This window comes from Salarias fasciatus, chromosome 7 (assembly GCF_902148845.1).
Source record: "Salarias fasciatus chromosome 7, fSalaFa1.1, whole genome shotgun sequence".
NCBI lineage: Eukaryota > Metazoa > Chordata > Actinopteri > Blenniiformes > Blenniidae > Salarias > Salarias fasciatus.
In genome coordinates this window covers 16,586,795-16,608,616 of record NC_043751.1, presented here as the reverse complement: position 1 = coordinate 16,608,616, position 21,822 = coordinate 16,586,795, and the positions used below count along the sequence as shown (strand labels likewise).

The following is a 21,822-nucleotide window of genomic DNA, read 5'->3' as shown; positions in this document are numbered from 1 at the left end:
CATAAAATATCAGGATGTGTCTGATTTAATGAAGCAAAGAGATACAGCATGAACAATGAATCCAAAATAAGTGAAGATCTTTGATTGAGATTTCAGGAACTCTACAGGTTCCAGCAAAACAAATTTTAAAAAAAAGTCTCCTCAACTGTAACAAATAATGTTTTATCATACATGGTTGTCCACAATTTTCAAGACCGTCTTTGTAAGAATCTTAACAACCTTTGATGGCACAAATGTTGAGTCCATACACCAGTGACGTTCGCTGTGAAATCATTTATCATCCTACAGATGTCAGAGAAATTGATGAAACCGGGTGAAATTGCCTCTGAATAAATGCTTCGATACTGTGAAGTAAAAATGAAAATGTTGAATTTTGAGTTGCTGTTGCAGCCTCTGTAGTGGACCCAAGATCAAATCATCAACACGGAGCACAGACGGACAAAGCAACCACTTATGGAAGGTAAAGGCAGGTTTACAGGAAGCAGAACGGGCTCACAGAACACTGTGATGTTCTTGGGCAGACGGAGACAAGCCTCGAGGGTCTGAAGTTCATTACAGATCCATCTCAGACCCATTCCGTTCTGCCGGGCAGCGTTTCGGCGTCGTCGTCCTCCTCCTCCGCCGTGTACAAGTCTGCCAGTCTCCTGAAGCGCGGACCCCACTGCTTCACGCTCTGAAAGTCCTGCTCCTCCGAGGAGTCTGAGGAGGAGATGGAGCTCAGCGAATCCGCATCGGATCCAGCACCTTCGTAGTCGAACACCAGGAGGGAGTCGTAGGGAGGAGCAGTGGGATCGCTGTCTGCAGCGCACAGGTTCTACAGACCAGAGGAAGAATGAATCAGAGGATTGAAAAGTGCATTTTGTCAGCTATTTCTACACTCATTTTTTTTTTCCAGTAATGCATTCACTTCTTCTTCATGCGCCTGCATTTCTACAATACTCACATCTTCAATAAATTTCCCGACCTCCTCATTCGCTTGGATCTGGCGGCGGTAGTTTGGCCGCCTCTGGGCAGAAGGGAACACATCAGTGCAGAAGACTTCGGGCCGGTTGTCAAGCCCTCTGTGGAGCTGGCTAAGGTCATAATCCTGAATAATGAGAGAAAAGGGAAAAAAACAGAGCTTCAGTTACCCTCTGACTGCTTCTGTTTTATCTGTGTTTCATCACCGGTGTAGTTTTTAACACAGTCTTGCATCACAAACGGAGGATTTAAACCTGGTTTCCTCTCTCTTTCTGATCAGCAGTGGATCACCATCCTCCATGTGGCTTCCGTGTCCAGATTCAATCAATAGAGTGAATAATAGACAGTGTATTTGATGGAAGGTAAATATTCTGAAAGGTGGGTTATTGTGAAAATCCTCATGCAAATGGGAATCAGACTGAAAGCAGCCCTCCTACCCGGTCCTCTTCACCTCCTCCCTCCTCGTCGTAGCAGAAGATGTTATCTCTGGGTATTTGTTCCAGAAGAGGCCTATCCTTCTCCACCCTGTTTCTCTTTTTCAGCAGCAACAACAGAAGCAGGAGCACCACTGCAAGAAAAAAAAACAACATATCAAAGAATGACAGAGGGGAAACTAAAAGTCAAAAAGCTGAGATAAAAAAATGGTTGTGCCACATACACAGGAGACCGAAAACGGCTCCCAGGACTCTTGCAGCCAGAGAAGAGGGGTGGACTTGAGGGGCAGGGCGCCGGATGAAGCAGGTGGAAACTTCACCTTCACAGTGGCACACCTCTACGTTTAAGGTGCTGTCCTGGAACAGCATCCCTACATCATATATACGCATCAGGACGCTGTAGTCCCCGGGGGGTAAGTCTCGTTTGGGAGCCAGAGCAGCAACATTACCTGCAGACGAACGGAGGCCTTCAGGAAACACTTCAGGAAAGTAATTGCAGTTAAAATGTCACAAATCTGAGTTTTCCACAGACTGTCCGGGTGCCATGTGTGAGCTCCCCTACTTGAGCTGTTGGTGCTGACGGTCCAGTTGATTTTGTGCTCTCCATGAAGCTCCACAGTAAACGGTCCGGCGTGGCCAGGCCCATCGAGGTCCACCACATCCAGGAGGGCGGGTAGAGGGTTCTGGTTGCACAGACTGGCTTTCCTCTGCTTCAGGAAGGGAAGGTTGTCGTTTACATCCAGCAAACTGATGACCAGAGTCCCCGTGCCTGTAGCTGGAACTGGATCTAGAGGCATTAGAAGGGAGAGATTGTGGAGTTATTCAGTCAGTGACTCAAGATCTTTAACAGCTGTAAAGGTTTGGTGAAGTACCACCGAAAGGATGACTTTACCATCATCAAAAGCCAAAACCAGGACTGTGTACTTGCTGTCTTTGACATAAAGTGACTCTCTGTCCATGCTGCTTCTGACTGTGACCAATCCGGTGCTTTTGTCGATACTCAGCCACCTGGCAGTGTCATTGTACAGTTTATACCTGAAAAACAAAGAAAAGTGCACATGAAAATGTGAACTGTTATACCAGTTTTAATTTCACTTAGGTCTAAATACTGAATGAGGTTTGGATTACCGAACAGTCTGCCTCCTGGCGGTGTCCGGGTCCGTGGCTGCGAGGTCGACCACGGAGCTTCGTGCCGCCACGTCCTCAGAGACGCTCACATGAACCTCTGCCGGCACGAAGACTGGAGGCTCATTCACGTCCGTGACGCTGACTGTGACGGTGGCCGTGGAGGTGGACAGAGGCTCAGAAAACGGCAGCTCATTTATTACCGCCACCAGAAGAGTGACCGTGGGACTGTACTCAAAGTCCAGACCCTTCGAAGTGACAGAGACCAAGAAAACAAGCTCAATGTGTGGCAAAAATAACAAATTGAAAGATAAAATATCAAAAAGATCCCGTTTTATCTCACCTTAGCTGTTGTGATGATTCCCTCCATTTTATTAGAGCCTGTAGAGATGTTGAATTCACCTCTTATGTTGCCTTTGATTATTGAATATCTGGTGTTGGCATTCGGAGATCCCAGCTCATCTTTGTCAGTGACTTTCAGTCTTATCACCTCCACTCCTGCCTCATTCTCAGGAACTGATGTGGACACCTGGAAACAACAAAAAAAAGTATCAGAGAACCAACGTGACCTGCCAGAAGAGCTCTTGGTTCTGGTAGGAATTATCGCTATTCGACTCACAGACTTGACTGTGAACTGTGGGGGATTGTCGTTGCTGTCAGCGATGAAGATGACAACAGTGCAGGTGGCCGTTAACCCCTCCCCCTCCATGTCCGCCGCTTCTATGACCAGTTTGTAATTTGGGTGAGTCTAAGACAAGGAAATGAGTTTGAGCTGAGATCATGCACTCAGAACAGAGACGTGTGGCGTCGTTGTTGTGTCATCACCTCTCTGTCCAGCCCGCTGGCCTGCAGGCTGATCATTCCACTCACTGGGTTGATGGCAAACATGTCCTCATGAGGCACTTTAGGCATCTGAGATAGAATTCTATACCTGATTATGGCGTTGCTCGTGAGTGGATCGTCCTTATCCAGTGCTATTACCTTTATAACAGAGTCACCTGTCGAAGACAACAAAGACTAAGCAGCCGTATCAGACATTCACATCTTAAGAAGCATGAAAGCAACTGGTGCAAAGGTGCAGCAGACGGCAAGAGGATGCGCTGTGGAAAGGCCAACCAAGAAGAAAGATCTGATGGTACCAGCTTTGGCGCTTTCGCTCACTAGGCCAATCAGAGGGTTCATAGTGAACTCTGGAGCGTTGTCATTCTGGTCGATGATGTTGATTATGAGCTCCATGGGCACCTCGGCTTGCACTCCTTCATTCAGTGCATGGGCCCTCATCTGGAACACACAGCACACACAGTGGTCTCAGAAACTGTGGACAGTTGAACCACCAGCACATTGGTAGAGAGCCGTTTTTTTTTTTTGTTTTTTTTTTGTTTTTTTTTTTTTACTCACGATGTACATGTCTTTTTTCTCCCTGTCCAGTGGTTGGGTCACGTACATCACCCCAGACCGCCGGTCCACAGTGAAGACACCTTCGGGTGGCTGATCTGCACCCGGTCCTGAGATCCTATAGTTAATGGCCACCTTCTCACCCATGTTGGATTTAAGCTGCCAGAAAGAAAAGATTTCAGTCCGGGGGGCTTCAGCTGGTATGATGACATTCAAAACGACTTGATGTGCTCAAAATGCTTCCGGTCACCTTCACCACAAACTTGGGGTACGGACCACGGGTGTTCTCTGGAATATTGATGGCTGGAATGACCCACTCCCTCTTGGTTCGTCTCAGAGTCCCAGACCGGAGACTAAACTCAAGGACGGGCAGCTGCTGGAGGTCAGCGTCAGACTTATTCTGTTTGAATCATAGCAGGATGTCAGATCATGATTTCACTCCTCCTTCATAAGTAATCAGTGAAATTTCACTCAATACCTCCAGAGCGTCTTTCTTTGAGGTTCCATTGTTTGAGAAATTGCTTGACAGATGTGGTTGGATCACTGTGGCTGCCGATGCAAGGCACTGAAGAACAAATGATAAATAGTTAAAAACACACATGATCACAATCTGAATAAGTCTTTTTTCTTCTTTTTGAGGGCAGGTGGGAAGAAAATGATTAAGTTCATAGAGGACTGAAAGACGAGACAGGCTTGGAGCTTCAAATCCCACTGTGGGTAACTGAGTGGGGCCACTTACCCCAGCTGCTCCCTGGAAGCCCACTCATGGATGGATAAAAGGTAAAGAAATAAAGAGTCATCTTTCCGTGTTTTCTCAAACCCCCACTTTTTGATTTTTATTTCAACCTTTATCTATACAGGTGAGTCTCACTGAGACGCAAGGTCTCATTTTCAACTACAACCTGTGGACAACTTACAACATTACGCATGAACAGTCAAATATAAGCAAACAAATCTTATTCAGTTTCATCAAGAACATTAGATTTAAATTATTTTCATTTGACACTCTCAGAAACTTTATGTTGAGATCAAATCAGATGAACTCTTTCAGTTTCATTTCACATTTTTTCTATTCCACAACTAATAAACACCATTTAGTTTGATCTTAATTTAACCCTATACTGCAAATATCAATTCGATAATTTTGACTTAAAAAATATTTCAGTGCAGTAGTTGTGTAGAAATGTATTTTGTAGTTTTTTGATATTGACCTTTACCTAATGTTGAACTTTACAAATACACAAATAAACAGACCTACTGCCACTAAATCACTAATAAACATGATATTCAGTGTTTTTGGTCTGACAAACAGATTCAGCACCAGAGTCACCGCATCAAAAGCAGAGGTGAGTCTGGCTAAAGTGTAACAGACTCACCTGCAGCTGCCACATCAAGAGCAACCAGGTCCTCCTGCTGCCCATCGTCAGGTCTGTTTCTCAGCGCCTCTGAAGAGCCTCTCTGTGAGCAGACCGGCCGATTTGTTCCAGCGGCAGAGAGCCAGATCTGTGGCAGTTACCGACCATCCTCATGGAGTGTGTCTCGTCATCGCAGCCCCTCGGTCAGTGTGTTAATGCATCCTGCCACCGATCTGCCGTCACTGCGTGTGAAGACTCGTCAAACCGCCCGTGGCTGCAGTTCGCCGTTTCTTTCTGCGCAGTTTTGTTCGACGAGCTGCTTGATTTTATCAGCAGATGTTTGGCAATAAACAGAGAAGTGAGACGTGACACTGCCACCCATGCAGGTGTGTGTGGGTGTTTATACAGGTGAGGGATTCCACTCTGTCAACTGAAGATTCTAGTGAATAATCTCTACATTTCTGAGAGATATGTAGAAAAATGTGTCCAACTACAAAGATCAAGAAAATTATATGATTTAACCAAGTTCTACTTTAGTTTTTTTACTACAATCAGGGCATTAAAGACCACTATCTCAGAGCGCAGCGCACTCATGTTTACAAAACACAAGTCAGTTAGGCTCCCATGACGCTCGGCAGCTACTGCATGAGCCCCGTTTATTATGAAAACTTCATCTGTTTTCAGGTTCCGGAGTCAAACAACTCGTGAAATGGAAGTTGCAGGTAACATCTGCACATTTCAGAACAACAACGTCAATACAGTGAATCAATCAACACATTAAAGGATCTTCACAGAAATTAAACGCTTTCACAAAGGTAAACAAAAATAATTCACAGAAGGATTGTCCCTGCAGGAAAAGCTGACACAGAGATGGATATACAATTAATGTGTGCGTTCATCTTCGTCTCCCATAGCTCTGCTTTCGCTTGATGATTGAAATGTTCATCATTAATACTCTGAAAGATCAAAATCTCATCTATAAAAACCTCCAGTTTTGACCCAAAAAGTGCAACAACTACAGACTGTAACCTGTGCCGCGTTCACGGAAATGCTCGTTTTCATTACAGAAGACAAACTGTGTGCGATACAACTCTGAAAACTGGTCATTAACAAAAAAAAAAAAAAAAAAAAAAAAAAAAAATTGATTTACGTAACAGGTTTTAACTTTGGTCCAGGAAATAATCATCTGAAGGCTGACTGTTTTTGATGCATATGTGTCCAGTTTGTAATAATAAAAACAAAGTTTGTAAAGCATCTATTAACTATGGTGGCGTTTTGCCAGGTCATAGTTCAGATAGACGACAGTAGCTGTGATATCGTCCCTGTACATCCGGGCCAGGTCCTCTGGCAAGGCCAGCATGGAGGCCAGCCTCTCCTGGCACAGCTCGCCATAGTCCCCGGTGCCCAAAGCGTGTCTGATGAGGTGTGTGGCGGCGTTGCTGTCCGAAGCGGGGGAGGCACGGGCCCGGCGCTTCAGAAGAAGCTCGTGCAGCTGGCCCAGCTTCAGCTGTCTCTCCGAGGGCGAAACCGGAGCCTGGAAAACAAAGGGTAAAGTTAAAATGACGTACAGAATCTTCTGTGAAGGACAGCGCGTTTCCTTTACCTGTAAGTGTATTCCACTCAGGTGCTCTCCGATGAGCCGCACCGCCTCCTCGCTGCTCAGCTCATCCCACAACCCATCGGTGCCAAGGATCAGGAAGTGGTCCTGCGGCCGCAGCTTGTGATAGGTTATGTCCGGAGTCACATCCAGATACGGAGGCGTTCGGTAGTTAGGGGGCGTGTACTGGTACAGGTTGAGAGCGTCGAGGTCGACTCCTGATTCCAGGCTGTTTAAAATGTTCTGCTGCAACTCGCTGCTCCACTTGAACCTCACGTCTCCGAAGGCGCGCAGGGGCATCAGGACCTGGCGGCGAGACAAAGAATAGAACAGGTGACTTCATTTTCTACATCTCTCAAAGTCATGCCATTTCACAGAGACTCACTCCGAGCAGCCTCTCGTCTGTGAGCACCGTGTCGCTCTCCGAGGGGGGATGCTGCGCTTTGATCCGCTCCACCTCGGCTTGGTTCTGCGAGTTGTGGTCCTGGGAGAGAGGAACGGCGCTCCAAGAGCCGTCTTCGTTCTGCACGCCGAGCACCGCCCGGCAGTCCCCGGCGTTTGCCACGTGGATCCCGTCCGTGCCCACGTGAGCGACGCAGGCCGTGCTCCCGGCAAAGGCAACCTGGACAGGAGGGCGTCAACACCGTGTGACGCTGAACACACTGAAAGCAGTGAGGACGAGGCGCCCCTCTTACCTGGATGGCCGTACTTCTCATCAGGTCATTGGAAAGAGGGACCTGAGCCTCCAACGAGATGTCAGCATCGAGCCGTCTGAAAGCGTGATCCAGAGCATCCTGAGGACTGTTAATTAGATTAGCAGGCTGTGGTATATGGCATGATCTCATTGTATTCACCAAGAATCCCAGTACTACCATAGTATCACTACTTATTTGGATTACAGCTTTTGGTGCCAACATTTCCCCAAACTATCGATAACCAGGAAAAACATCAAAAATGCACATGGCACAGTTTTTTTTTGAATAAAAAACATAAAACCAAATGATTAATTTGCCAGATGTACCTACCTCATGCCTTCGTTGTGATCCTCACTGTCCAGCAATTCTTGCCAGAAGACTCTGAGGTGGTCGATGTAGAGGGAGGCAGATTCCCGATAATTAAAATCGGTATGATGTTTATACCACTGCAAGATGGGAGGGACTGGCCTGTCCTGCTCCATGCTTTTCTCAAGCTCTTCCAGGTTGTGTTTCGACATCATGGCGACTGCTATGTAGTACAGCAGCCGTTCACTGACGGCCTGAGCACACGCCGATCCCCCGTGGCCGTCGAACACTCCAAAAAGCATACCTTTTGACTGGAGAAGAAAGCGTTCTGTCAATTCTAGAAAAAGAGAAAGAAATACTGACTGATGCACAAACAAAATGTAAAAGATGCATACCTGTAGGCAGGTGGCTGCACTGCGGCGGTCCTCATTTGGTGTGTTGGCAGCTAACTGGTTGCTTTCAAACTTTCTCACAGCATTGAGTGCCCTGCCATCAAACTCTGGAACACTGACAGTCTGGAAAAGAGGTACGTGAATGTACAGTTTCAAAATGTTTTGCTCCAAATCAAAGTGAATAACATTAGGATATTTTCCAAAATTCTTCTTGAAGAAGAGTCTCAGCCATTGTATGTTTAAAAACTGAACAAGAGAATGTTACTTCTCTCTTTAACATAACAATACCTGCTCATTGGACCTCAGAATACTATTGATCTGGACTTGGTTTAGCTGGAAGCACAGATCCTGGCGGGTTGAGAGGTGTCGTCCACTTTGAAGGCAGTTTTCTGATTCCTCGCCAGTGTAGCTCCCCTGGTTCAATCTTGAGGTGCCCCAGGACGAGAAGTGACCCTGCTGAACTGGTACAGACTGAAAGGGGAAGGCTACAACGGTGGCATGCTAAAAGACAAACAGAAATATCGATTAGAACAAGTGCTGTGGTATGATGTGCTGCAAATAACCGAAAATCATGAAACACAATAACTGCATGTGCAATAAGAGATCAATTAAGATACAAACCTGGGACGTGGCTGTTGCATAAAGTGGCAGTGTGTGGTTGGAGGCTCTTTGAAGTATGGTGGCGTACACACGTCCATACATCTCTAAAAGCAACGCTGTCGATGTGGTGTTGTGCAACTTAGTACCCAAGAGTTCTAAATGAAACATAAAGAGTAAGACAGAGTATCAACATGCTATTAGAAACCATCCAGGAGGAATTGGCCTGCAAACGACTAACGACGTGCACAAATATCGACCTGGATGATAAAGTCTTGCAGGGCAGAGTATTGCAGAAACTATTAAGTAAATCTACATGGCGATATAGCTGTAATCTTGCGACTTTGCACCGAGAGAGCGTTTACCGTTAGCTTGACGGCTAGCGCCGTAATCGGTTCAGAATTTACAGTTTAACATTAGCATTAGCCCAGAACCCGCGCTGCAGATTAACACCCCAAAGAACACATAAGCTGTGCATAAAGTAAATCCTTTGTACAAACACTTGGTCGAATACGTACAAACTTTGCAAAATTACGACAGGGTCTCTTCGGGTCAAGGAGCAACAGACATATCGGCGACGTAAAGTTACGTGTGACGTCACGATTGACGTACGTTTGTAGTCCTACGTACGCACGTAGTGTTTTTTTCCTGATTGGCTTTCATAAACTGGCAAAATGATCAAAATACTATTAAAATGCTCTTGAAACTCAAAGAATAAATTGAAATATTTTTTTTCTTTTTTATCTATATTTTATAACCAGTGGTTTAGTGGTAAAGTTGGTGACAACAGTAGCAATTTACATTTCATTTACCTCGACAAGTGGCTCAGTCAGCTACAGGTAGCTAATGCTAGCTTTGAACGTAGCATTTATCAACACCGGTGTTGAAGATTAGCTAACTTTGTCCTGCGAATTACTTATCCAACTGAACCATTCCAAATATTAGTAGGTGTCAGACAACCATTTTAACAGTGAACATGGAGAAGACGGTGGTTAGCAGAAACAGTCGCTATTGTAAGTATTTCCCCCTCTACCTACATATTTGAAGTTTCTTTAACTCTGCATAAACAATCAAGAATTTGGATGTAATTGAATTTATATAATTGTGTCCATTTCAGCCACAGAGACAGATCTCAGTTTGCTGCTGAAATGTCTCAAGTGTCAGATGAAACGCCCTGACTTGCAGAAACAGGCTCTCTATACCATTCGTTCCATTTGTGAAAACAAAGGTATTAGATATTATTAATCAGGTTGATTGACATTTGGCTCATGATTATATAGTAATCACTGAGTGATGCTTCATTTTTTCATGTTTTGCAAACTACCTGTTCCATATGTTTGTTTGTTTTTTCACTTCAGAGGAAAACATGGATCTGCTGAGAGAAATGGGAGGTGTGGCATTTTTGTACAACCTCTCCAAATCAAGCATAGTCCATCCAGGTGTTCAGGAGACTGCACTGGGCACACTGGGTGCACTGGCAGAGGCCAATGGTAGGCATGGGAGGTTTGGTAACTTTTCCATCACGTTTTGATTATATGTGTGGTTTTAGGTTCTCAGGTAGAACATTTCACTTAGGAGAATTTAGAATGTGGCAAGTTTAGATGTTAAATGTGTGTCTGTTTGAGAGAGTTTCTATATATCTTTCAATAGTAATATGTGCTGAATGTTGCAGTATTACTGTCTAAAAAAACAATTCCAGTACAGTTTCCTATGTTGACTATACGCTGTTTTTCTCTCCATCTCGCAGTGTATTGCAAGAATTATCTGTGCAAAAAGGAGACATTTGCAGACCTCGCTGATTGTTTGAGGAAACAAGATGTCCGTCTGACACACAAGAGAGTGTCTGTCTTCTTGCTGTTTGTGTTGGTAGCCAACAACAGTAAGACTGAGACTTCTTTTTCCTATCTATATGAAGAGTATCAACTGTTGGTTGGTTCTTCCATTTATGTGCATATTTTTCATATATTGTCAAGTGTTATTTGTATTGTTGATATTGAGCCATGAAGGCATTTTCTGTGTATTTCTTCTATGTGAAACAAAGTTCAGCTTGTAGAAAATATATTTCTGACCTCTGAGAGTGCTGTTTTTGGTGCGGTGTGTGTTTCTGCAGAAGCAGGGCAGACTTTAGCCCAAACCACTGGATGCCTAGCTGTCTTACTGGACCTGTTCAGGTATATTGGATTACGACTGTCCAGTTAAAAACACTGAGCGCCTGTGTTTACACCTTTTATAATCACTTGATATTCTTGCAGGACCACTTTCCCCCTATCTGCAGGTGCTGCGTCACACGCAGCTAATGCTGCTGAAGTGCACCAGCTTTGGCAGTCTGCGTCTTGTGCCCTCTGTGGATGTATCAACAATCCTCAAAATGGTACCGTCAACTGTGTATTTGTTTTAGGATATGCAGAACTCCCCATCTCCTCATCATGCAGTCAGGTTCTCCATGTAGGATTATACTTAAAGTGAGGGCTTTATCAGATTGTGTTTAATGCCTTCTCTTTGTGTATTGCAGAGGATGGTCAGCGTGTTTGTGTTGCTGTGTTTCCTGAGATAAAAATCTGGCTTCAGCAGATTGACTTGCCCCACACTGAGATTTTTCAGCCTCTATGCTCCTTCATAGCAATGGCAGTTTCCAACAACTGTAAGTGAAAGAAGCAGAATGTGTGTTAACTTGATATTATGATTTTTTTTCAACATTTATAAAACATCTAAATGAACAGTCAAACAAAAAATGTTCATGCTTTTTTTTCAGCATGTGTTCAGGAAAGTTTCTCTGCTTGCGGGGGTTTGGAAACTCTCACTCGTGCACTGACTCGTGTTGCCTCCGCTGCACAGTCGAGCCTGCTGTCTTGTCAACTGTCTGCAATGATATCCAAAACGCTGTCAGCTTGTATCACAGATAACTGTGCGTACTGCTCTCGAAGCAAATACAGCCAGATCAAACAGGCCTCGTGCAAAAACGAACTCATATTTTTACTCGGCAGGTATTCTTGCTTCATGTGTGGCTCAGTACGGCGTGGTGTCACAGCTTTTGTCTCTGTTGGAGAGCCCACACCTGGACCCTGAAGACAGGCTCTCTGTTCTGCTGAGCCTTGGCTCCTGCACTGCAGTCTCTGGTGAGACTTCAAGTCAATTTTCTGTTTTGTATGTTTAAAGTCTTTCGTCTTGAAGGTTAAAAGTTGAATGGCGTGGTGGAGGTGACTATTTTCTTTTGCATATGATTACAGCACACTTTCTGCATATCTTTTTACAACTGTGTTCTTGTGTGGATGTACAGAGGAACACCAGCTCCAGCTGCTGCAGTGTGGAGGTTTACCGGTGATCATAACTTTACTCACGGACGACACAAATGAGGAGATCAAAAGGGCAGCTACTTTCATATTGCAGACTTGCAAACAGGCCAGTAAGTCAAAACAATTCTGTCATCCTGTCTTTTTTTTCCTGTCGGGTTGTCATTTGAACCCTCTAAACCTTTCTTTTTTCTCAAGTATTTTTCTCTTTCATGATAAAAAGCAGTGACAAACAGTAGTAGGATTTTACTGAGTTTTTAAAGCAGTAAATTCAATGTCTTCACTAAACCATTCAGTCAATGAAAAGAATAGAACTCTGATCATGATGCATTTTTCCTGGTTATGAAGCCATGTGCCTGGGAGAGCGCCACCGGCCGGCAGGAGGGGCTGAAAATGCTGATTCCCCGACACATTTGGAAGACTTCTGGAATTCAGCGGCAGAACTGCTCCATAAGATCGACCGGCTGAAAAGAAACGGTACATCAGCCGAGGGGCAAAGTCACCTCGCAGTGAAGAAAATCAACCCCGGCAAATCTCAGACCAATTTAGAGGACGTGTCTTGCTCAGCGTCCAGAGGTGCAGGAGCCCGGGTGTCTTCTCATGTTCGGTCACTAGAGAGTGGTAGTGAGCCACAAACAGAAAACAGGTCAGTTGATGTTTTTGGGGCTGATTGTTTATTGATTAAAGAAATGGTGTATTGTGGATAATAACTCTTTATTAATGTTTTTTTTTCAGTCATTTTTATGAGTGCCCACAACCAGAGAACTGCAAGAACAGCAGAGAGATTAAAAGAACTGCAGGTAAGATAAACAGCATCGTTCCTTTATCATATATTGATTATTTGAACTGATGTTTGCAGTTGATGTGCGTTTCAGTGACGTGTCTTGATGTTTAGAGTTACAGGACAGTGAGACGGTCGAGGAAGTCCTGGTGGAGGGAAACTCAGTCTCTCATATCCGGTGTGCAGGTCGGATATCAAAAACTGAGCATCAGATTATCTACCATGTTGCATTTTTACCAAACAACAATGTGTCTTTTATATTTCTTATTTAAAGAGCCAAATTGTGAACTGTGGTGTTTGTGTAAAAGCAGGCCAAGGCTGGAGCGAGCGCTACTTGTTTTGCTCGTCTACATGTGTAGGCTTCCATGGTTTTGCAAAACAAACATTCCTCATGCTTCTCCTCCAGCTCTTCACTACTTCAGACACACTGATATAAAAGCAGAGGTATCACAAGACTCTCATCTTTGTGCCTTCTAGGCTGTGTGTTACCATTTGAGGAAGTAACCAGCCGCAATTTTGCATCCATCCTGAGCTCTTGCTGCCACAGATGCGACATGCACAAAGTTCTGCAAGAGGCCACAGAGAGATTCAGGGTGCAGCACTGCAAGCTCTTGTTCAGGAATGAGCGACAGTACGACAACCTGGACGGCAGAGGACCTGACAAGAGGCCTTCGGCCACAGGACTACAGAGAGACTGTGAAAAATGGAGCAGTAAGACCTTATAAAACCACAGCTTGTATCTTCATCATTGCTTTTCATTGCATTGAAAAGAAAAGTATGACAAGTAGTGTCAGATGGGAAAGTCACGGTAACGTGAGTAATAATGACGGCACGGTTGAAGAATTTCTTTTGTAATTCATTCTGGCCATTTTAAAAACACGAGTTGACATGAAGCTGATGTTCTCCTGAAGCGCCCTTGCCGTGCAGCTCACACTTCATGCTGAGCTGCCATTTAGCTGCTGAGTCTGTTCTCAGCCCGAAAACCCAAAGAGCTTTGGTTCCGCCCGTAGCTCCATTTTTAAACACCTGCTCCCACTTAAGACTAAGCTAATCAGATGCTGAGGGACAGAGCAACACTTTCCTCCAAGATCCTGGTATCACAACTGTCGTGAACACAGTGAGAGTGCACAACATTATTGCAGATATCGGTGGATTGAGAGGCTGAATTTGGTTGTCCTCATCCTCATAGCAGTTACTCTGACTCCACTGCGCAGAAGAGCGAAAGAGGAAACATCCGTCCCCTACAACAGAGCTGGTATGACTGATCATCACACGGCAGCAGTGTGTCATTCAGTATTGTCCTCCTTTTTTTTTTTTTTTCACACTTACCGACACTAAACAGACTTCTTCCCCCAGGTCCGAGCCTGACACCCATGAAACGGCAACACCTTCCTGCAGATAGATCTGCAGTGACAGATAGAGGTATTTACAGTGGAACCCTTCGAGCATGTGTGTGTGAATGTTGTGATTGAGAGCCTGCGGTGGGAGCAGCTTTCTGCGATGTGTTTCTGGCAGCCAACGAACCAAAGAGCAGAAAGAATGTTGAACTGCAGCCAATGTTCTCACAGAGCAGGCCAGAACGGCTTCAGAGCCGCACAGCTGTATTAAGCCGTTTCACACACTGTGAAACACTCCGTGTCAGTGCGGCTGCATGTGTGTGACAGACACACGTGTAACGTCGTCATGTATTTTGATGTATTTGTGTTCTGCTTGGACATGAAAGGAAATGTTTGCCTTCTAATTTAACATGCTGGAATTGGCATTTTGTCTCACATACTGACGTTCTGAAACATTTGGCTTTATTTTGCAGTTATGTTTTTCTTTCCTCTGCTTCCTTGAGTTTTGCCTTTTACACAGAATTTCGTGTAATAATTGTGCTGTTGACATGTGGAGTATTTTACTGTGCAGTGTTTCCGTGGTGTCACGTTAAGATTCACTGTTTCTTATTACCTCTCAGCCAAATGCTTTTTCCAGAGCTCACATTGTTAAAGTTCATACTTAGAATAGTTTTTCATCCACTCCACAGTTTTCTAGCCTAGTCAGCTCTTTTCCCACTCCTCCTGAGGTTATGCTGTTTTTCCATTGTAATTCTGCTACTTTTCTTCTTTTCTCCTTCATTCTCTGTCACCAGCCATCCATCTCCTGCTGTATCGTTCTTTGTTCGATGTCTATCTAGTTTTCAGACTGCTGTATGTGTTCATTGCAGAGAGAAGGAGAAGTGGAAAACCAAAGCTTGATAACCAGCAGACGACTGACAGTGACTATTGCGACACAGTAAGACCGAGAGAAAATGTGCAAATATGTTTTTGCAGACTCTGAAGTGTGTAAAGCAGTCATGGAATTGAAATCTGCTGAAAAATTGACAAAGTCGGAAAAGTATTTGAGGAATAAAGAGAGGACATGTTTGGAGAAGTGCTATTTAAGTTGATCTAAAATAAAAAAAAAAAAAACAAGAAGTCATAGAGAATTCACTGTACAGCGTCCCGCGTCTTTCAACGCTCCAGTGCCTTTTTAATGAAATGCAGAAATGGCACAACAGCATATGTTACACATCAGCAGTTCGACTGTCACAACAAACTGGGAAAGCTGAAGTCACTTAACACATGTATGGTAGGTGTCGCTCAGTTCCCCGGTTATATATGCAACGTTTGAAATCTGCCAAACCACCTAATTGTTATGTTATGAGCAGCTTGGGAAGATTACTTTCTATAGGAATAAAGGCAAAAATGTTTTAGTTCAGCACATTTTGTCCTGTTTTATTCATGGTTTGTTCACTCAGGAACAGTTCAGTGAGAGTGAGGAAGTCCAGTCATTGTAGGTGTTAGATGCTGCGTCCATAAAGTGTGAATCCATGCAGGCATGATTTTTCTTTCAATATTCACCATGTTTTGAAAAGTGTTGTATTCTTCTTCTTCTTTCTTTGGTGTTTTATGGCGGCTTGCATCCCATGGGGTTGCACTACCGCCATCTGCTGATCATTACCTCTCTATCTTATAGTATTCTTATATTCTCTCCATCCTCAGGAATGTAATCAAATGTCCTCCACCTCCTCCCCACTTCAATATTTCCCTCATCCCTCCCCCTTCCATTCCTTCTTGCCTTAATCCTGTCATCATTTTCCCTCTTTTCCTGGTAATACTTCCTGCAGTTTACTAACACATGTTCCACTGTTTCTGGCTCCTGGCACGTATCACAGAGTCCTGTTGGATGTTTCCCTATTAAATGCTTTGTACTATTTAGGTATGTATGACCAATTCTTAGTCTTGTGATAGCTGTCTCCTCTTCTCTGCTGCCTCCTCCCATCCTCGTACTTCCCACTTCCTTCTGTATGCTGTAAAGGTGTCGTCCTCTTTTTTCTGACCTGGACAGTCTGATGGGTGCATCAATATGTGCTTTCCTCACTGCTTCTTTGGCCATCTTATCAGCTCTTTCATTTCCTCCAACACCTACATAAGAATAAACCCACACGAATACATTTTCCATCCCCTGTTCCTGAATTCCTTTTTGTTCCAGCATTGAAAAGTGTTGTCTTATCTGCGTGACTTTTATAAATACCTGTAGAGAAGGAGGCGGAGGAACTTCACCTGCGAGGAGGTGCATTACCTGCTGAGCGGAGCGAGGCGGTACGGCGGCTCCTGGACCTCTTGTGGTCATACCCATTTCAGCCCGGACGCACCAACGTCGATCTGGCCATGAAGTACAGACGGCTGCTGGTAAAGAGAAAACACTGCAGTGAAATACTCCACTGTACCTGTCAGCATGTTGTCAGCACAGATACTTAGTTTCCTGGGTTTTGCCCTCAGAAACGTGAAGCCCAAGACGCTGGCTGTGTGTGAATATCCTGAGACTCGGTGGCCTCCAGCTTGAAGTGATCTGCAAGGTCTTCATTTTGATGTCTAATTATTTAAATCCAGAATGAATTGTTTATATGTTGTATTCTCAATGACTGCTTGATTTTTAGTGCTTTGCCTGTGGCTGTACTGTCAGATGTTTTCACTTGCAGTCTTTTGGTGTTTTTCAGACTGTCAGATTTGACAGATTGTCAAAATGTTATTTAATTGTATTTAAAGAAAACGTTATGTTTCATTCTCTGTTTTGTAACTAGAAGCCACGACTTGATATTGGCTGAGTGAGTTTTCGATGTGGATTTCTGTTTAAGAGTCAAAATGGTATAACTTTCTTGACATGGGAGTAAACACTCGGTCTGATTTGTCTCTGTTCTCAGCTCTCAGTTCATAAAGAGACAGGAAATAAATAAGGAGAAACTGCTTTTTTGTTTATTGGGTGGAAAGCCTCTGGTATGACGGGAATCACAAATAGTGCAAATCATGCTGCTCATCTATTCTGGAGAAGCCGTGCATGTGCATGCGTGCGTGCATGCTTGAGCTGTATCTTTTCCTAACACCGAGCCTGACTGAGATCACTGTCTGAAGAGTGCCTCTCCCTCTCTGTGGGGACTCGTCAGTCTGCTGTTAAAATCGGGGGATTTACCCGAATGCCATGCCCCGAGGCGTGGGCCGTCGAAGCTCGGCGCGTCTGGATGACACAGAGTGCACGTGGAGAGCTGGATCTAATGTGATTATAGAACTAACCAAGAGACAATTCTGTCAATCTACTACTTACTGTCATTGTGAAAATGGAGCTCTTCCACATGGCAAATCTGAGTGACACTGCGTGGAGGTGTTACTCACTGCTCGGTGCTGTTGCTGTGGAAGCGACAATGTTCACGGTTCCTGCAGAGTTTCTCGTACCAGTCCGCTGACTTCCTGGTCACAATGTTGGAATTACAATGCAGTGAGTGCAGGGGGAATGCGGTGGGAGAGGCATGTAGGGAGCGGATTTCTCATGGACTGAAACGCAGTCACACTGAAGACTTTTGACCCAGGCCCCCCGAAAACCTCCTTCCTCTGGAAAGAATGTGCCCCCCCTCCTCCTCCTTCCCTCCCCTCTGGTGTCCTCTCCAACAAGGCTGTGAGGCAGCACTGTCTTTCTCGTATGATCTGTGCTGCTCTTGCTAGAATTTGACGACTGAGTGTACACTGTGTCCTTCACATTTACATTGTGTGTCGAAAGCACAGCTTGATACTTGAAAAAAGGCTCCCGGTATGTCACATTTAAAACAGAGTGCACACTGTAGTCCTACAGCCGTCACACCAACCTTCCTTCATGTTGATAAACCATTTCTTTTAACCTACAAACAGAATTTATTTGCATTTCCTACTTATAAAAAAAAAAAACAGGGACATAAGCAACACACATGGAGAATACAATTTTTATTTTTACAATCAAGTCATTGCTTGAGTTAAAGATCTCTTAGGTGTAATTAAAATACCATAATGTGACAATCGCTGTCTGTAGAAAATTGCTGCAAACCCCTGACATTTTTTTATTAGAAGGCATCAATGTTTATCCTGCCATATTGTGAAATGTGGCTGCATCTTCCGTCCTCACTTGCTGGCTTTCAGTATCTTTACTTTCTTCTCGGAGGGTTTGCATAGAGGAAAATCTCTGTTGTCTAACAATACACTTAGATCCCCTGAGCTGTTTAAGCCCCTTTACCCTTCAACAAAACACAAGCTGACTGCATAAATGTGTCAAAAAGTATAGGAATATGATTGTTTTCAGTTCATTCTTCGGTTCATCTGGCCTCCTCTTACACTGTTGATTCAAACAATTCTTGAACAAAGAAAGGATTTGCCACATTTGTCTTAACTTGGCAACTTACAGTGAGATAAGAAGTAGATTTGAACCACTCATAATTCACATAAAAATGGTTAGAAGAGTTTCACAGGAAAAAAAAAAGGAAGTATTTCTTTTACGAATCCCCTTGCAGGATTCAGATCAGCTCGTTGGTCGTGCACATGTCTGTGATGGGAGTGTCTCCCGGAATCTCCGCGTCACTTGGAATGAGGTCATTAATCAGGTCATTTCCTTTCAGCTCCAAGTTCTTTAGGATTTCACAAACGCTGTCTTCGTTCACGTCATTCCCGAGCTTCTCTCCAGCCTCCACCTCGATCAGCTGCGCTGGAGAGTCTGAGCTTTCTGCAGACTCTTCAGCGTTTTCCTGACTCTGCTCAGCTGCTGGCGCGTCGGATGACTCGGCCGTGCTGTCTGGGATGGGCGTGGCCTCAGGGGCGTCCGCGTCGGCCAGGGCGGGCGCTTGCTCAGGTAGAGGCTCTTGGCTGAGCAGGTCTGCAGGGACAGGTTCTGGTTCTGAGATGGGCTCTGCCTCTGTTTGTGGCTCAGGACTTGAGGCTGATTCTGTCTCGGGGGCTGGTTCAGGTTCTGGCTCTGGGGCTGGGGCTGACGTTGGTTCAGGTTCTGGCTCTGCGGCGGGTTCTGGTTCTGGGATTGCCACAGCTTCAGGTTCAGGAATAGTCTCTGTGACTGGTTCTGGGATAGGCTCAGGGACTACCTCTGGGACCGGTTCTGGTTCTGGGACAGGCTCAGGGACTACCTCTGGGACCGGTTCTGGTTCTGAGACAGGCTCAGGCTCTGGGATTGCCACAGCTTCAGGTTCAGGAATAGTCTCTGTGACTGGTTCTGCGACAGGCTCAGGGACTACCTCTGGGACTGGTTCTGGTTCTGGTACAGGCTCAGGGACTGGTTCTGGTTCTGCGACAGGCTCAGGGACTACCTCTGGGACTGGTTCTGGTTCTGCGACAGGCTCAGGGACTGGTTCTGGTTCTGCGACAGGCTCAGGGACTACCTCTGGGACCGGTTCTGGTTCTGGGACAGGCTCAGGGACTACCTCTGGGACCGGTTCTGGTTCTGGGACAGGTTCTGGGTCTGCCTTAGCCACTGCCTCTGGAACCGAGACAGGCGCAGGTTGTTGGACTGGTTCTGGAACAGCTTCTTGGGAGAGCGCCGGATCAGCCGGCGCTTCTGGTTCTGGAGGAGCCGGTTCCTCGGCTGGCACCGACGGTTCGGGTTCTGCGGCGGCCGGGGTCTCCTTTGTTGCCTCCTCCGCCCCCTTATCTAGGCCCACCGCCTCAGTGGCCTCTTGAGCTTGTGCTACTTCAGAGTCCACCGGCCCCTCTGCGGCCTTCTGCTCGGCGGCCGCCGTCTCGGCTGGAACATCTCGCCTTCGACTGGACTTGTTTCCCATGATGGACCTGTGCAGGAAGCCTAGATGAGAATCAATCCGTTTGTGGTGCGATCGTGCAAGTTCTTCCTTTCTTTGGACAAACACAAAACACATCCGCTTTTGCATTATAGTGTATTGTTAGAGGGAATTCAACATATTTCTTGCATGCGTTTGGAACACCTCAGAGTAAAGAGAGAGAAAGAGCCCTTCACAGATTTGTGGAACTGGTTGAGCAGAAGTGTTTCTGCTTGTGAGCCATGGTACATTATGTTCTCCCTTCCCAGGCTGCATGTGCAACATGTGGAATATTTAAGGAAGACAAGCGTGCTCAAATACTGAACGTTTTCCAGGTTAACAGATGCCCGTTTTAAAGCCTTAAAGTCATCGATCCCTTTTTTTCTATTACACTGTAATTAAACCAGCATTAATTCCACGATCAGCACCTTTTGAGGCGAGTTCTGACTTGCGTGCAATAAAACCTGATCGTCACTTCAAACCACTGTCAGTTTGCGTCGAGTGAAAATTCCGAGTTTGCGGAAAGTCTTTCTTTTTTTTTCCCACATCTGGTTTGTAATTATTCTGTAAAAAGAACCGCACCTTCTTCCAGTTGCGTGTATCAGAACCACTGACCCGCAGCCCCGCGTGCAACCCCGCCACAGCTCATCAGCCCCCCCCCGAAACACAAAGATCCAGACCCCGGACGATCATTACGGATCCGAACAATCCCAGTTAGCTAATTTTCACAAATTGCTCGTGAGAGCAACGCGAACAAAGAAGCTCGTGCAGGCGACCCCGCCTCCCCGCCGTGCAGAACAAACTGTTAAAAGTGCCCAAAAGTGTTAAAAAGTGGGAAAATTTAGAGGTTAATTCAACAGACTGAACACGCAGAACGCTGACAGACACGTTACCGACCTGTTGGAGCTGGTTTTTTGTCGCGGTTGAGGCGGAATAGACGCTGCAGATGAGCTCGCAGCCTGCAGACGTGGGACAGTCCGACTGTCTGCTGAAGCGCGCTCCTAGGAGCCCTAAAAAAGCGCTCGAGCGCCGCGCGTGCCCGCGTCCGGTGCGCGTACCAGTGAGCACGCCACAGTCACATTGATTGGATTTTTTTCTTCTTCTTCTTCTTCCACGGTTATCAGGCGCTGTCCAGCTGAGTAAAGTTTGACAGGACAGTTTTGATCACTTCATCATCACTGTGGCTCGATTTTCATCCTCATAAAAATTAAGTTACAGAGTGATCTCTGTTTCTGTTCTTTTTTTTTCATTGATCTATTAATTAATCTATTATTTTTATCATTTTTGTCTGTCTTGTTTTTCGTAATCCATTTCAGTTTATCATTTATTCTTAATGCCATTCTTAGTGGCCTCATAAGGGGGAAGAAGAACAAAGAAAAAGAAGGAAAACTGAACGGAAAAAGAGATGACAGGGAAAGGAAATGGAAAAGAAGATGGCAAGAGAGAGTAGAAGAAAAAGGAAGGAAAATAATAAAAGGGAAAGAAAGATAAAAGATAAAAGGACAGGAAAAAAGAATAAAAAAAAATGACTCCCTTTGTTATGATCTATCTGAACTGTGGTCTCTGGTTCGACTTTTGTATAATTCAGCCCTAAACCTTTTCGGTTACATAACATGTTAACCATATATATACATATATGTCTTACCCACCTTGTAGTTTTATGTTTATTTTGCACCAAAATAAAATCTGTAATCTAAAATCATGCCTGGAAGAAGATTTCTTATCAAACTCACAATTGTACTGTGAAGAAAGCTGAAGTATTAAGTGTTCAGCATAGCCAGTAAACATAATGT

At 45.0% G+C, this 21,822-nt stretch overlaps 4 protein-coding genes across 5 annotated transcripts; 1 reads left to right on the top strand and 3 right to left on the bottom strand.

The window, feature by feature from the left end:
- Positions 1-143: 143 nt before the first annotated feature.
- LOC115392479 (B-cadherin) lies at positions 144-5,554 on the bottom strand. 2 transcript variants are annotated; one of them, XM_030097104.1, is made up of 15 exons: positions 5,291-5,554; positions 4,393-4,479; positions 4,165-4,314; positions 3,918-4,073; positions 3,659-3,800; positions 3,345-3,517; positions 3,139-3,267; positions 2,863-3,048; positions 2,523-2,767; positions 2,287-2,429; positions 1,957-2,181; positions 1,619-1,843; positions 1,398-1,528; positions 944-1,087; positions 144-814 (listed from the first exon to the last, which is right to left on the bottom strand). In XM_030097104.1, the coding sequence occupies exons 1-15, from the start codon at positions 5,333-5,335 to the stop codon at positions 566-568; spliced, it is 2,430 nt and encodes an 809-aa protein (XP_029952964.1). In that variant the 5' UTR covers positions 5,336-5,554; the 3' UTR covers positions 144-565. The 2 variants fall into 2 exon arrangements, with proteins under 2 accessions (XP_029952964.1, XP_029952965.1); XM_030097105.1 differs by lacking the exons at positions 4,393-4,479; positions 5,291-5,554 and having other exon boundaries at positions 4,191-4,314.
- Positions 5,555-6,517: 963 nt separating this feature from the next.
- Positions 6,518-9,445, bottom strand: pdp2 (putative pyruvate dehydrogenase phosphatase isoenzyme 2). The gene is made up of 9 exons (XM_030097235.1): positions 9,375-9,445; positions 8,881-9,014; positions 8,548-8,760; positions 8,263-8,382; positions 7,892-8,178; positions 7,562-7,667; positions 7,252-7,488; positions 6,873-7,172; positions 6,518-6,803 (listed from the first exon to the last, which is right to left on the bottom strand). The coding sequence occupies exons 2-9, from the start codon at positions 8,959-8,961 to the stop codon at positions 6,528-6,530; spliced, it is 1,620 nt and encodes a 539-aa protein (XP_029953095.1). The 5' UTR covers positions 8,962-9,014; positions 9,375-9,445; the 3' UTR covers positions 6,518-6,527.
- A 387-nt stretch (positions 9,446-9,832) lies between these two features.
- terb1 (telomere repeat binding bouquet formation protein 1) lies at positions 9,833-17,124 on the top strand. Its single transcript, XM_030096595.1, has 19 exons — positions 9,833-9,860; positions 9,974-10,084; positions 10,215-10,346; positions 10,604-10,735; positions 10,967-11,027; positions 11,109-11,227; positions 11,369-11,497; positions 11,609-11,761; positions 11,841-11,972; positions 12,134-12,259; positions 12,495-12,792; positions 12,882-12,946; positions 13,042-13,113; positions 13,405-13,638; positions 14,117-14,182; positions 14,284-14,349; positions 15,134-15,201; positions 16,489-16,640; positions 16,731-17,124. Exons 1-18 carry the CDS (start codon positions 9,833-9,835, stop codon positions 16,621-16,623), a joined length of 2,127 nt encoding a protein of 708 aa, XP_029952455.1. The 3' UTR covers positions 16,624-16,640; positions 16,731-17,124.
- A 1,057-nt stretch (positions 17,125-18,181) lies between these two features.
- LOC115392558 (E3 ubiquitin-protein ligase RNF12-B-like) lies at positions 18,182-21,005 on the bottom strand. Its single transcript, XM_030097255.1, has 2 exons — positions 20,927-21,005; positions 18,182-20,055 (listed from the first exon to the last, which is right to left on the bottom strand). Exon 2 carries the CDS (start codon positions 20,033-20,035, stop codon positions 18,764-18,766), a length of 1,272 nt encoding a protein of 423 aa, XP_029953115.1. The 5' UTR covers positions 20,036-20,055; positions 20,927-21,005; the 3' UTR covers positions 18,182-18,763.
- Between the last annotated feature and the right edge of the window lie 817 nt (positions 21,006-21,822).